The sequence below is a fragment of the Camelus dromedarius genome, chromosome 25 (genome assembly GCF_036321535.1).
Source record: "Camelus dromedarius isolate mCamDro1 chromosome 25, mCamDro1.pat, whole genome shotgun sequence".
NCBI lineage: Eukaryota > Metazoa > Chordata > Mammalia > Artiodactyla > Camelidae > Camelus > Camelus dromedarius.
The window spans coordinates 9,128,697-9,143,260 of record NC_087460.1 but is presented as its reverse complement, the minus strand read 5'-3'; the positions used below and the strand labels follow the sequence as shown (position 1 = coordinate 9,143,260).

At 42.3% G+C, this 14,564-nt stretch overlaps 1 protein-coding gene and 1 long non-coding RNA gene across 8 annotated transcripts in view; one reads left to right on the top strand and one right to left on the bottom strand.

The window, feature by feature from the left end:
• The window catches only part of GUCY2C (guanylate cyclase 2C), a 76,698-nt gene that overhangs the window by 58,792 nt on the left and 3,342 nt on the right, over nt 1-14,564 (top strand). For all 6 annotated transcript variants that reach the window (XM_064479063.1, XM_031444056.2, XM_064479064.1 and 3 more), the window contains 6 exons: nt 1,124-1,215; nt 3,964-4,122; nt 7,463-7,655; nt 9,794-9,968; nt 12,917-13,015; nt 14,446-14,540. In XM_064479063.1, the coding sequence (XP_064335133.1) occupies nt 1,124-1,215; nt 3,964-4,122; nt 7,463-7,655; nt 9,794-9,968; nt 12,917-13,015; nt 14,446-14,540 (813 nt within the window). The remainder of the gene's footprint in view (nt 1-1,123; nt 1,216-3,963; nt 4,123-7,462; nt 7,656-9,793; nt 9,969-12,916; nt 13,016-14,445; nt 14,541-14,564) is intronic.
• The window catches only part of LOC135319315 (uncharacterized), a 35,573-nt gene continuing 30,972 nt past the window's right edge, over nt 9,964-14,564 (bottom strand). For both annotated transcript variants that reach the window (XR_010377801.1, XR_010377800.1), the window contains 2 exons: nt 12,862-14,507; nt 9,964-12,257 (listed from right to left, as the gene is read on the bottom strand). This is a non-coding gene — a long non-coding RNA (uncharacterized LOC135319315). The remainder of the gene's footprint in view (nt 12,258-12,861; nt 14,508-14,564) is intronic.

Here is a 14,564-nt window from a genome sequence, read left to right as displayed (position 1 = left end):
CCCAGGCGAGAGCACCACCTAGTGGTGAATACAGGCAACCACGGTTCTATGTCCCGGTCCTCGCCCTCGCGGGTGACGCGTTAAGGTGAAGAACGCAGATACAGACGGGACTGCTTCTAGTACCCTTTGTGATCTTGTTTTGGGTCGAGTGAAGAACAAACTTCATTTAAAACAAATAGTTCTGGCCATGCCTTTTGGTCCAGCAAGAGCTGCAAACCAGTGGTATCAAAGGAGACAATGGTTCCACCAGCTTCCTCGTCTCCCTCTTCCTCCATACCTCCCCTTCCTCACTTCTCTTCTCCGCTACAGCTAGGCTTTGATGGCATCACCTGGGGAGCTTACAAATGTATAGATTATTGTCCTTTGCCCATGCAGTATCTGAGACATACTTAGGCTAAGGAAATACTCACTATTTATCTGAAATTCAAGTTTAACTGGATGTCCTGTATTTGTATTTGCTGAATCTGAGAATCCTATTAAGGCCCCTTCACAAACCAGTTAATTCAGACTCTTCTCCTGCGGTGAGTTCTGGGCGTAAGAAATTTTGTGAACGCTCCTCAGACGATTCCACTGTCAGGCGTGGTGGAATTCTAGTGTCATAGAGCCTCACTCTGGTTTACAGTCACTTGCCTCGTTCTCACCAAGCCTAGCTATTTATTGCCTCCCCCAGCTCCTAACATAAACCCTGCAAATGTCTGTAAAGCATTTTGTCTCTCCCATCAACCCAGCCCTGTTCAAATCAGTATCACCATTTTCATCAGTTTAGGACTGAAGACATTCAGCCATAAAAAAATGACAACATAATGCCATTTGCAGCAACATGGATGTCCCTGGAGAATGTCATTCTAAGTGGAGTAAGCCAGAAAGAGAAAGAAAAATACCATATGATATCACTCATATGTGGAATCTAAAAAAAAAAAAAAAAGAAAGAAAAAGAGGACCGAAGGGAAGGGTGAGGCAGAGGGTGATGACTGAGATACGCTGCAGGGGACTGGGCCATCTCATCCTCATAGTCAGAGCTGAAATGTTTTTTTAAAAATTCCCCACCTCAGTGACTCCCATCAGTGAACAGAATAGGGTAGGATACCCCCCCGCCCTGAGCTAATCTTCCTCTTCCTTCCAGGTCTACCTGCTTGTCAAAAGCTGCTGGGAGGAAGATGCAGAAAAGAGACCAGACTTCAAGAAAATTGAGAACACACTGGCCAAGATATTTGGGTATTGCTTAAGTTTTTACTTTTCCTCACTAATTTCAGATTTTTCTAATAATAGTTGACATTCAGTGGCATCTAAGAATGAAAATGTCTTTTCTAATGAAAAATCTCAGACTGTAATACCTGTCTCAGAAAAATTAAAATGATACAGAGACGAACAGACCATTGTCTCAGGGAAATAGTCACTTGAAAAGTTAAATACTCAAGGGCAAAACTCACCTGATTAGAAAGTAAATTCTGACTGATCATAAATACATCTGTTAACAATATGATTCCCTGACCCTTCTGCAGGTAATTAGGATTTAGACATCTAGTATGAATCCTAGGAATCTGCAGAGACCCTGGATAATTCTCAAGATTAGCATATTTCTTAAAATTTTAAAAATCTTAAGATCAGCAACTTTGACCTTAAGCACTTAAGACTTCAGCCATGAGTCAGATTATAATTCAGGATCCAAAAAAAGTAACACACAATTATCCAATAAGATTGGTCTTTAGATTTCCCGTGTCTTCACTTAGATACAAGGCAGAGTGAGAAAAGTAATCCTGCAGTAAGAGTTAGGAGATCCAGTTTCTAAACTAGGATCTAATAATAGCTTGTTGTGAGACATTGGGCAAAGTGTTCACCCTAACTGGGTATTGGTTTTGTTGCTGCTAAAACTGAAGTGAACAAGATGATTTCTGCAGTTCCTTCCTGCTTCTCCTGTAGTTCTCATCAAGTCAAAGACACAGACATTTAAAACAAAAACAAACAAACAAACAAAAACAAAGCGTAAATAAAGGACAGAAATAGATTCACAGACAGAGAATACAGACTTGTGGTTACCAGGGGGGTGGAGGGTGGGAAGGGATAGACTGGGATTTCAAAATTATAGAATAGACTACACTGTATAGCACAGGGAAATATACACAAAATGTTATGATAGCTCACAGAGAAAAAAATGTGACAATGAGTGTGTATATGTCCATGAATAACTGAAAAATTGTGCTGAACACTGGAATTTGACACAACGTTGTAAAATGATTACAAATCAATAAAAAATGTTTAAAAAAAAAAAAAAGACACAGACATTTAATGAGGCTAAACAAAGCCCAGGGCTGAGATGAGGTATAGTGAAGACAAAATGTGGCCACTGATTGGTAGATCTAAACCGTCATGTGTGCAAAAGGAGCAGCAAATAATAAATGGTTTAATTCTTGGCGCTTTTCATTCCTTCCCAGACCTGTTATTCAGAGCAAATGAGACTGTATGTGTGACAGATGAAACGTACACTCAAGAAGATAAAACTGGCTCCATGCTATTTAGCCTTTAATATGACGGCCCTCAACTTGTCTGCACATTGAGATCACCTGGGGAGATTTTTAAAATATTAATGCCAGAGTCCTACCCTGGAGAGTCTGATACAATCTGGGTGCGGGCTGGCATCAGGAGTTTAAATAAGCTCCTCGAGTGATTAAAATATGCAGCCAAGGTTGAGGAACCTGCTTTGACTGAATTAATTCATCAGGAAGTAAGATAATCCATCTTCATCTTTTACCCCTACTCCCTCCCTCACCCTTTCTACCCAACTGGACTCCATCATGGTTTCAAGTAAGAATCTCCTAGGGAACTTGCTAACAAAAAATTCTCTTAATCCCAAGCCTAGCAGTTTCCGGTCATAATAGGTCTGCGATAGGACTCAGAACTGTCTTGAATTTTTAACAGACACCCCGCCCCACACCATGTGAGTTATGATGCAGTCCATCTTTTTGAGTGCAGAAGTGGCAACTTTTCATTGTTGTCGTGATAATGAGGTGGTCTGATTTATTCATCCCCTCTGGCTGTGCCGTACATGAACTTTGTCTGCGGTCCTCTCAGCAGCCAGGCAGGAACTCGGTGTGCGTCCTGACTGGGCTCTGCACCAAGACCTGTCACAGGGTCCCAAGAAGCCATTGTCTCCCCTAAGTCATCTTGGTCTAACAGAATAATCCAGAGTTAGGTTTTCTGCTTTAGGACCCTGACTCTGTTCTGAAGAGATAATGTAAGGCTCAGTTTTACTTTTCTTGGTCTTTTTCTTATATTTCCCTTTATTGCAAATTGTTTGTTATTAAAATTCTAAAAAAATATGAATAAGCAAGGAAGTAAAAGCATCACCTATTTCTCCATAGATGACCACCAGTTTTAAAAAACTGAAAATGGGATTATAATTCTTGCTGTTTTATAAACTGGCTTTTTTTACTTAACAATATAGAGGTACCATCTTTCTGTGTATTTCACGATTCTAATTTGTATTTAATGGTACATTCCTATTCTACCACTTCATAATATTTTAGTTACTCTTTGTTAGACATTCAGGTTGCTTTTAAATGTTTACTATTGTGAAGAATACTGTGACTTTCTTTGTAGTTAACTTTCAGCACATTCGTGATTGTTTCCTTGGGGTAATTCTTAGAAGCAGAGTCAATTGGCTGACCTGTACGGCATTCTTATAGCTTATGACACATTTGAGCAGCTTTCCCTACAGGAAGGTTGTAATGTGTATTTTTCCTTCTTCATACCTTCATTGATGACCATTGTTCTAACATTTATTTTTCTTTTTTAAAAAATGTTATTTCTATTTCTTTGATCCTTCCTGAGTTCAAATTTTTTTTGCTGCATTTGTTGGCCATTTTTATTCTCTTTGTTTAATTACCTGTTCATGATATTTGCCCCTCGTTTTAATTCATGTTTCCTTAATGATATGGAGAGCTCTGTATCTATTACTACATCCAGCCTTTTCCATGACCAAAAAAATGAAAGTTATATGGATACCTTGATCCGACGTCTACAACTGTATTCCCGAAACCTGGAACATCTGGTGGAGGAAAGGACCCAGCTGTACAAGGCAGAGAGGGACAGAGCTGACAGACTCAACTTTATGTTGCTTCCAAGGTAAGGAAGTCCTTCTCCTGTGGACGTGACTTCCCATGCCTCAGCCCTTAAGGCTGGAAGTCGAATGTCTTTGTCAAGTGTTGGTTTGCTCTGTCTTTCTGTGAGATTGCTCCCTTTTGCATATTCTTCAACAGATTGTTGTGTTTGAAAATGCATGTGCCCTGCTAAGCCTCGTCCTGGTTTGCACTTTCTAATTAGCTAGAAGAAAGAGGTGGTTTTCCAGTGGCCACGTGGTGCCACAGAAGGGGTGTGGATAGTGGAGTCAGAATGACCTGGACTCCAGCACTTCCTGACCACTTTTACTCAGGCTGGGACCTCAGGCGAGACACTGTTTCCCTTTGGTCCAAAAATGGAAATTAAAGTTTTCCTACAGAATCTATGAGCTGTAAGGCACTTTGAGGCACTAAGAGTCAGTGTCTTTGCTTTCTTCTGTCCGCCTCAAAATAGAAGCCAAATTATAAGAAGTGGGAGCTGTCTCTAGTGGAGGAGGTGGGGTCCCGTCCCTCCTCCCACACCACGCGTCTCATCACAGAGGCATTTATGGACTGACCTCTATTTGGGGAAACCATATTACAGCCATGACAGAAGAGAAAGGAGGTAGGGTTGAAATCCCAAACAGTTTAACTTTTTATCCCCGTTGGTACTCGGGTGATAACTAAGAAATGTTAAGATAAACAAGAAATTAAAATGTGGAGAGCTGGGAAATAGGTTGGGCCAAGGGACCCACAACCGTCACGAGTGAGAGGCATTGTTCTGCTCTCATTCATGTGTGATAAGCCGTCCTGCTAGATGAGGGTAAGCGAGGCAGCCTAGCACTGGATGAAATCGTGGAAACTGAGGTCAGCCAGGCCTGGCTTCAAATCATGGTTCCACTGCCGATGAGGGATCTGCAGCCTTGGGCAAGTTCCCTAAATGCTGCAAGCCTCAGTTTCCCATCTGCCTCAGAGGCTGGCTCAAAGAATCCCCCGAAATAACGTGCAGACTATAAGGTACTTAGCACAGTGTCTGGAACGACCCTGGTGGTTATTATTAGGCATAGTGGTGATGACTTTTATATATTACTCATGTTTATTATTGTTTTATTTTGAACCCATGCTTCATTTAGCATATCAGCTCTACATGAATAAAAAAATGATTTTGAGATCACAGGAAACGTTCTCTAAATGAATAGTTTCTCTTCTACAATCCTGAAGGAAGAGGTAGGAGTTATGCACGGGCTCTGTTCGGTCATCTGGTCCTGAAGAGAACCTAATGCAGAACCCGTGTGCCCTCCGAGTGCCGAGGACAGCCTGGCGTTGGCACCCTGGGGGTAGCCTGGAACCCTTAACATTCACCTTAGAGATTGCAGTTTCTATTGGAGCTGCATAAATGTTCGTTATAGAAGCATAGTTCCTTGCCTGGCCTTTCATGCTGAATTGTGACAAAAACAGCAGCCTGATAATTTGACTGCCTCCCCAGGGTTTCATCACTGATGGTTTTAACCCGCGATATCACTCACAGGACTTGAAGCACCTCTGCTTTTGTCCTACCTGTGGCTCAGTGTGCCGCTTTGACCACTAGATGGTAGATGTTTTCGCTGGATCGCCGAAGGTTGTGTGTGACAGTGGCTGGAATTAATCTCCACTGACTACAGGGCAACTCACTTTGTTCATTTATGTACAGACTCTTTATATTTGCAAAAAGGAAACTAAAATATACATGAACAATACCTAGAAGAAGCAAAGATAAACAGCTACAGCAAAATTGTAAGAAAAACAAATTGCACGCGGGAGCTGGATTCTTCTTAAACACTTATCCCGCAGTACACCTTGGGCTTTTGTAGCAGATTAAAGTAGAGGTTCTTTGTACTTACGGGAAGCACTTCTAAGACACCAGCTCTACACTGATTCTGTGTTGGTGGCAGCCTGTTGTCAAAGCTCACTGGGCTAAGTCAGAGCCCTTCCTTCATGGATCCACCAACAGTAGTTTCTCTCTCAGGTAACAGTGTTTTCCAAGCTCACGTGACTTAGACCCAAGCAGTGAAAATGGAGGGCAAAAGTGGTGGAATATCCAATCTCGTCATTACATCTGGGGAGCCTCCAGTATAACCTCACACTGGGCACGCCGAGACCACCGAAGTGCCCCTGCGAATCTAACCAGCCACACCCCAAGGGGTGTTTTTTAAAGGTCCCTCATTTCATCACTGCACCAAGTGAAGGGACTTCTCACTGCTCCAGAGGTTCTCTGAGTGGTCCTGGGTATCCTTGTGGTTGGTTGGCTGTCTGTTTTCCTGGAAAGTGCCAGACATTCTTCCCTCACTTCAGGCAGCACACCTCCAAAATTTCCCCATCTCCTTGAGTATCCAAGGCCTGGGCTGTGGAGGAAATGTGGTGCAAAAAAAAAAAAGAGTTACTGAGGACTGGCTCTGGGACGTTGTGAAAATCATGCTTTCTTTTTAAGCCTCAGCTTTCTCATCTGTAAAAACAAGGGATTTCTTCTCCATGATGTCTGTGGTACCTCCCTGCTTCCAGGAAGTCCATACTCTGGTCCTTTAGGAAGTAATCTCAAGGGCAGACAGAACACGCAGCCTCATGTCAGCCCCCACCCCATAAAGGAAGCATGGAGTCCCTTCTCTAGTTCTTCTGTCTTCATTCTGAGTCTGATACGCTGCTCTTTATGTCTGTTCAACAGAGATATTCTAAGTTGCTTCTATTTGACTTCTGCAGTTTTAGCATAATTTTTTAAAACTTGTTTACATGGTAATTGATGCTGCTTTTTTAAAGGACCCAGTCCTGGTGCAAAATATTTCAAATAAACTCTGGTTAGGGATATATCAAAGTTCATTTTTAAATGCATTATTCCTTCATAGTGACAGTAAACAAGGCTATGTTAAATACGCCAGGAAAGTAAAACTATTAACTGATGAGAAAGTCAGTTGTGATAGCTCAGATCATGAGTCATGTTCTTAGCATCAGTGACACACGCTCCTTCTCAGTAGCTGGATATGGCGCTGTGTCTAGAAGAAGCTGACAGTCAACAGGGAGGTTAAAAAGTGAGCAAGTATTAAGGATATGCAGGTGTTAGCGTTATGTGTACGTGTGTATTAGGGTTATGATCAGGTATTAAGTTAATATTGAACGTCCTTATATTCATCTGAGATCAGATAACGTGTTACGTGTGTGTGGGTAATACGTTCATATATATGGTGTGTGCAAACTATCTTTGCTTCCTAGCCACACAGTTCGCCGGAGATCCCAAATTCTACAATTCCGGTGGACAATTATGACTGTCTCAGAGATTTCTGTAGAGGAAGAAGACCTTCAATGAAGTTGAAGGCATTGCTTTTTCCTTCCTTGTCCAGGCTGGTGGTCAAGTCTCTGAAGGAGAAGGGCATCGTGGAGCCTGAACTGTACGAGGAAGTCACGATCTACTTCAGTGACATCGTGGGCTTCACCACGATCTGCAAGTACAGCACCCCCATGGAGGTGGTGGACATGCTCAATGACATCTATAAGAGCTTTGACCACATCCTCGACCACCACGACGTGTACAAGGTAACCGCTTCACCTGGCGGGCGGAGATGATGGTTCAGCCCCAGGTCAGCAGAGCCAGAACTGGTTGTTTCTGCTATTACCTGTCTCTCTCAGTATCCCCCAGGATTGGTTCCAGGCCTCCCGCAAATTCCAAAATCCCCAGATGCTCCAGTGCCTTGCATAAAATAATGTAGTATTTGCATATACATACATCCTCCCGTGTACCTTAAATCATCTCTAGATTACTTGTAATATCTAATACAATGTGAATGCTATGTAGGTAGTTTCTGGAGTGTGGCAAGTTCAAGTTTTACTTTTTAGAACTTCCTGGAATTTTTTAAAAAATACTTTTGATTCAAAACACTAAACGTAAAATGACAGAAGTCAATTAGTTGCTATGTATACGCTCACTCTGGGACCCAAGCTAATGAAGGAACCTCAGTCTGGATACCATGTTACATGAAACCACATGTTGGGTCTGAAATATTCACTGGTCAAAGCAACTCACATGCTCTAATTTGTAGCCAGTAGGGCAGGGAGTGGAAGCAAATATTTGTAAATACTTTCTGCCACAGCCTTTCATGAATTTCCTCTTACAGAGTCACTTTTTTAATTGAAATTTTCTTTATGAAAGTAAGGCATGCATGCACTTTAAACAAGGCAATGTTACGAAAGATTTTTAGTGGTAAAAATAAGGCAAAAGCAAGATGCATATATTTTTGATTCATGGTTTGTTGAATCCACAATGCAGAACTCGCGGATACACAGGGCTGCCTATATGCAGGTCTTGTCCTGCGTAACTTAAGATTTAATGAATTAGTGGTGGAATATGAGCTAAAAGTGAAGGGAGGTGGAAGAACTAGATGGGTCAGAGGTCAAAATGGCCATGTGACTTTAAGAAACCATGTGACAGACAAAACGTGGGGAGGATGGTTTATTCTTCAGTTATCTTCAAACAATGGACAGTATTCAGGCCGATTACAAATAAAGCAGGGAAGACACCAGGGTTATGCTAAGTACAATAGGAATCTTTTGTGGTTGTAGTTGTTGGAATAACAAGCATGATTGGAAAAAGACTGAGGAAGAGCAAGGAGGCTTGTGTAAGTTCAGACCTGGATCTGTTACCTGACGAGGGTTCTGACCAGCTCCAGGCTGATAATGTCTGAGCCAGAACAGCAAAGGAGAATTGAATTCCCACATTTTCATGTTGGAAAAGCATATGGAACAAGTGACTTCAGAATTAAAGCTCTTTATTTAAATCCCATTTTGCCTCACCTAATTGTGTAACCTCATAAAATGTAGTATTTGACTTCACCAAGTCTCAGTTTACGTACCTGTAAAATGGGATGATGACAATACCTAAGTCAGTGGATTACTGTGAAAATTACAAGATAAACAATATGCCTGAAGCACTACATCCTTAAGTTTAGAGGTCACTCATATAACAGTCTGTTATGATGGTATTACCTACAGGGAGGACTTCCTTTTAGGGTTAATCTTAGCCCAGTCCTCACCCCATGTAGATCAGAAAGCCATAAGAACAAGAGTTCTTGCTGAGTAGAAAATGATGATGCATTTTAGAGATACTCAGCAAGATGTTACCTGACCAACACGTATGAACTATGCATATGATTATGAAAATAAAATCAAAAGGGAAAACATTTATCGAAGAATAATGTTAATATAAATCTACCACCTATAACAAGAAAAGTGATTGGAATCATCATACTACAAGAATGTGTATTATGTCTTGGTGGAACCCACAATTATTGTTTGTCAAAAATGGTAAGTGCTAACAATGACTTTTCTGATAATTAGAGGCGTTCCAAAAATTAAGATAAAACCATTCAGATTATTTAAACATTGATAGAATTGTCAGCACGTCAACACTGATAGAATTGTCATTGATTTATATTATTATGAAGTGCTTTCATTTGGTCAAAATCCATTTTGGTTGTTTTATCAACCATACAGGCTACAGAAATCCTGAAGAAATTAGCAAAGAACTAACCTTGAACTAATCCCAGAAAAAGTGTACAGGGCTGTGCTTATACTGAGTTCTCAAAAATGCTTGTATTCAATATGCAATTAACTGCTTCTGTTTAATTTCTCATGCCATTAGAAGGGGCAGATTCACTGATGAGAACCTACTTCCACAGGTGGAAACCATTGGTGATGCCTACATGGTGGCTAGTGGTTTGCCCAAGAGAAACGGTAACCGGCATGCAGTAGACATTGCCAAGATGGCCTTGGATATCCTCAGCTTCATGGGGACCTTCGAGCTGGAGCACCTTCCCGGCCTCCCGATATGGATTCGCATTGGAATTCACTCTGGTATGGAGTTGAGCATCTTAGCACACGGGAACCATACTAAATCAGAAGGGTTCAAGGATCTTCAAATGTGATCAGTTTTCACGTGAGGTTTACTCTCGAATCCATCTGCCAAATACGAGGTCCCATTACTCATCCTCACATAGCTAGACCTATAATTAGTCTCTAGACAGTTCTAGGAAACAGCAGTGATAACAGCACCCACGGAATGATAAACACAACCACAAACTAAAATACCGAGCCCCAGACTCCCTGTGTAAGTCACCATATTCACTATGTCATTTATCTCCTCGCCATCCCCTCCCTTCCCCCGACCGCAACTGCTGTACATTTTTCCACTAAAATATTACAGTATCTTAAATGGATTAGATTGTCTATAGGGGGAAAAATATCCAGTCGAATTCCTGTAATAAAAGGGCATTTCTGTTTCCCCAAACTCCTCAGTGGCACAGAAAGTACATGGATCACTTTGAAGACCACGAAAGTCACCCAACCTTGAATGTATAGATTTGGAAGATGACTTACAAATATTATAGAAAAATACAGTTGGAGAGGAACTCAGAAGTCACCTAGATTAATCCTTGACAGAGCATAAATTATAGTTTCCAAGATAAATAATAATATAGAAGAATAATAGTAGAACAATCCCAGGATTCCTTGAAAATTCACTATTTCCAGAGTCAACTCACTCCATTATTGAATAGTTGTAATTACTGGACAGTCTGTCCCTGTGTTAAAATACAGCACATCTCCCTGTAATTCCTTGTCGTTGCCCCTCATCCTGCCCTCCAAGCCTCACCGAAGACTCAGGGGATAGAAAGTCCAAGATCACCCCAGGCTTTGTGGCAAGGACCAGGCAGCTGCGTTCGCAAGAGTCATCCTGTATCCGCGGTGCCCAGCCCAGAGTCAGGTGGTAAATATTTACTGACTGAGTAATGAATCAGTGGGAGTCCCAGAGTGACAGTAAACGGAAGTTAAAACCAGCTGCCACGTCTTTGACAGCCAGGAACATAGCTGTGGCCTTTCTCATTGTGTCCACAACCAAATGCCACCGATGTCCCATATACACATAAGGGAACCTCTCTGTGGCCTGTTGCAAATTGTCAGGCCTGGAGGAATGGACAGCGGCAGGAGGGACTGAACCCAGCAGGGAGAATGGAGCTCTGGGTCCTGGTCCCGTCTCTTTAACCCTGTGATCTACTCAGTGCCTGAGTCACCGCCAGGGCCCAGGCACTGCCACATGGGGCTGGAATGAAGGTGGACAGTAGATACACATACCCAGAGTGGTTGAGTAAGAAATTAAAAGGTTTCAGTTAAATATTGATAGTTGAAAACAAGACGTAATAATATCGCAGGGATTTTCTGCCTCCAGGCCCTTCCCCAGCTCATCACTCCAGCTTTGAAGTGACAAGCCAGGGCACAGCCTGACGTGTTTGGGGAGCTCAGAGATCTTCTCATCAAGTTGCCACTACTGCTTTTGTTTGTCTTTTTTTTATTTGTTTATTGTTTGTTTCTTTTGTATTTTTGCATCGAACCTGACAGGGAAGGGTTTGGCATTCAGTATTTTTTTTCGGTATTCATAAACAGTGAGCAACGCAATGTTTAAATTTTTTCAGTGTTCATAAACACAGAGTATCGGCAGGACAGATCTGTAAAGAAACTCATATAGATCAAAACCCAGTGAGCCAAGCAGAACTTCAGTCATCACCTCTGTCCACAACCTGATTTTGCAGTTTCTGAGTTAACCTTTAACTTCTAAAATTTTGACTCCTTGCATTCAGTCATTCCACATGAATAGCTGACTGAACAACCCTTCTCTCCTACCTGATACACTGGGCCTCGTCCTAACTTGGCTTTTCCTCCTCTTTCTGGAATGTCTTGTGCCACAGGCTCCCCCAGCCTGCTGCATTCACGTGGCACGTGAAATGCTCAGGGAAGCTGATGGCGAGTCCTTGTCTTCTGGGTCCTCTATCATCAGACCACCAACCCCAGAAATGCTACTCTGACTTAAATAAAAATAAAAGAAAACAAACTTGGGTCATTGAGCCTTCGAGTGTAGTGCGCCCTCCAGCCGTTCAGAGCTCAGGGCTGTGTGGCCACCTGAGCAGGCCAGCAGCGGGATAGTCTTCAGCCTTCCAGAGAGCCTTCTATTTAAAGTAGTAAGGAGGCCATAGGAAAGAACACAATTTTGCCATTTGCAGCAACATAGATGGACTTGGAGGGCATTATACTAAGTGAAATAAGTCAGACGGAGAAAGACGAATACTGTATGCGATCACTTAGATGTGGAATCTGAAAAATACAACAAACAAGAAGCAGACTTACAGAGAACAAACTAGTGGTTACCAATGGGGGGGTAGGCACAAACTTGGGTGTGATAGGCTCAAGGCTGTGTTACACAACATGGGGAAAACAACCAATATTTTGTAGTATCTGTAAGTGGAAAGTAACCTTTAAAAACTGTATAAAAATTTTAAAAATAATTAAAAATGCTCTTTTCCTCCAAGAAAAATTAAAAATTAAATGAAGTAAAATATTTGGGGGGGGTAATTAGGTTTTATTTATCTATTTCTGGAGGAGGTACTGGGGATTGAACCCTGAAGCTTGTGTATGCTAGGCACACACTCTACCACTATATAAAATAAAATTAAATATTAAGGAGGACTTTCCACCTTTGTGGCCTGGATCTCAGGATGCCTTCTTGCTTCATGCAAATGTTCTTTTCTGTGCTGGAGCAGAATATGTTCTGAAAGCATGATTTGAATAATGGTGCTTCCCCCAGTGAATACATTCATTTAAAGCAAAAAGTCACAGCTCACGTTTTATACCTTCAACTACTTCTCCATAAAACAAGACCCTCAGCATCGTGCCCCTGAGATGAGGCTTACTTACCCACCTTAACTTGACTCTGGTTTCTGTTGCCTCCACTTCGTGCTTTCTGTCCCTTTCAGGTCCCTGTGCTGCTGGAGTTGTGGGGATCAAGATGCCTCGTTATTGCCTGTTTGGAGATACAGTCAACACGGCCTCTAGGATGGAATCCACTGGCCTCCGTAAGAAGGGAGATTGCTTTCCTTAGAGGACAAAGATTTTGTCCTCCAGCACAGGGGATTGTGGGATAAAATGCGTAACAAGTACCAGTGAGATGCAGAATGACTCTTCCCATCGACTGGCCGTGGGCCCTTGTCAATCCAGTCCTTGCTACATATTGCCATTGACTGATAATTATTCTGTTCTTCCTTTTTGGCTCAGTTTTAGACTGTTCTCATTAGTTTTGGTCATTTGCAAGGCATTCAGGCACGATCTACCTGAAATAGTCATGACATTTCACGTAGATCCATGTCAGTTAAACAAATCTTCCATGGGTTAGACTCAGAGCATATCCTCTGGTCCATTTTCCTTTTCCTCTTTTATTTGATTTTCCTGGGAATTGGTTTTAGTAAAGAAAAAGATAAGCATCTGTTATATGCAAACGCCTACAGCACATTTTGCCTGGTAAGGGAGAGGCTCTGTGTGCTCCACGTAGTAAACGCTCAATAAATGCTGATGACCGTGGTAGTGTTCGATATACACACGAGAGAGAAAGAAAGATGCATGTGGGGGAGGGGTTCCAAAACACAGGTGGTAACGTGGTGTTTTGTCAGTCTGCTGACAACTGGATACTGGTCTGTACTAGAAAATCACAGTGTAAAGATTAAGGTTGGGGCCAAGCAGACTTGGGTTAAAATCGCAACTATACAAATGCCTGTGTGTAGGCTCGGGGGGAAGTTAGCTCATCTTTCTAAGTGTCAGAAAGTTGAAGATATAAATTGAGGATGAGATGCCAGCCTTGCCGGAAAGGTTTCTGGAAGGAGTTGAGGTGGTGCGCGTTAAGCACTTAGCACTCCCGATCCGTGGTAGGCACACGACACGGGGCTGCCGTTAGCGTTGTTATGGTCTGTGGTACCCAGAGTGGGGAAGGTGGTGGCGCCATGAGCCTGTGGATGATACTGCCCTCACCACTTGTTTGTTGGAGGGATAGCAGTACCCCGGAAGAGTAAAATATGAGAAAATCAAGACTCTATAACCCTCTCCTGAATCTTCACCCTGCTGCCCACACTTAAGCTACTTATTGAAATTTTTACACTGAGATCCAAAATTGAATTCTAACTCTCAAGCTCAGCACTGTAGGCTAAATCCAAACCCGGGCCCGCGGGCTCCCACTCTGAGCTGGGATGAGAATCTGTGGGGCGTGACCAGGGGGCTCCATCACTCGGGACACTGAGAAACAGCACCAGACCCTCTCTTTTTCCATGTGTGACAGTCGTTCTTGTCTCACCGAAGGTATTTTTAAGTATTTTTTTTTTTTTTAAACTACAATACGTAAGCTGTCAAGAGCACCTGTAATAAATGTTCCGGATCAAGGGGAAACAAATGGGGCCCTACAATAGCTTTCAAGACGGTCGAGATTTCCATTTATTATGCATTTATTTTGCATTTCCAGCCTTAAGAATTCATGTGAGCAGCTCCACGATGGCCATCCTGAAGAGAACTGAGTGCCAGTTCCTGTATGAAGTGAGAGGAGAAACATATTTGAAGGTGAGTCCACAGAGACAGAACTCA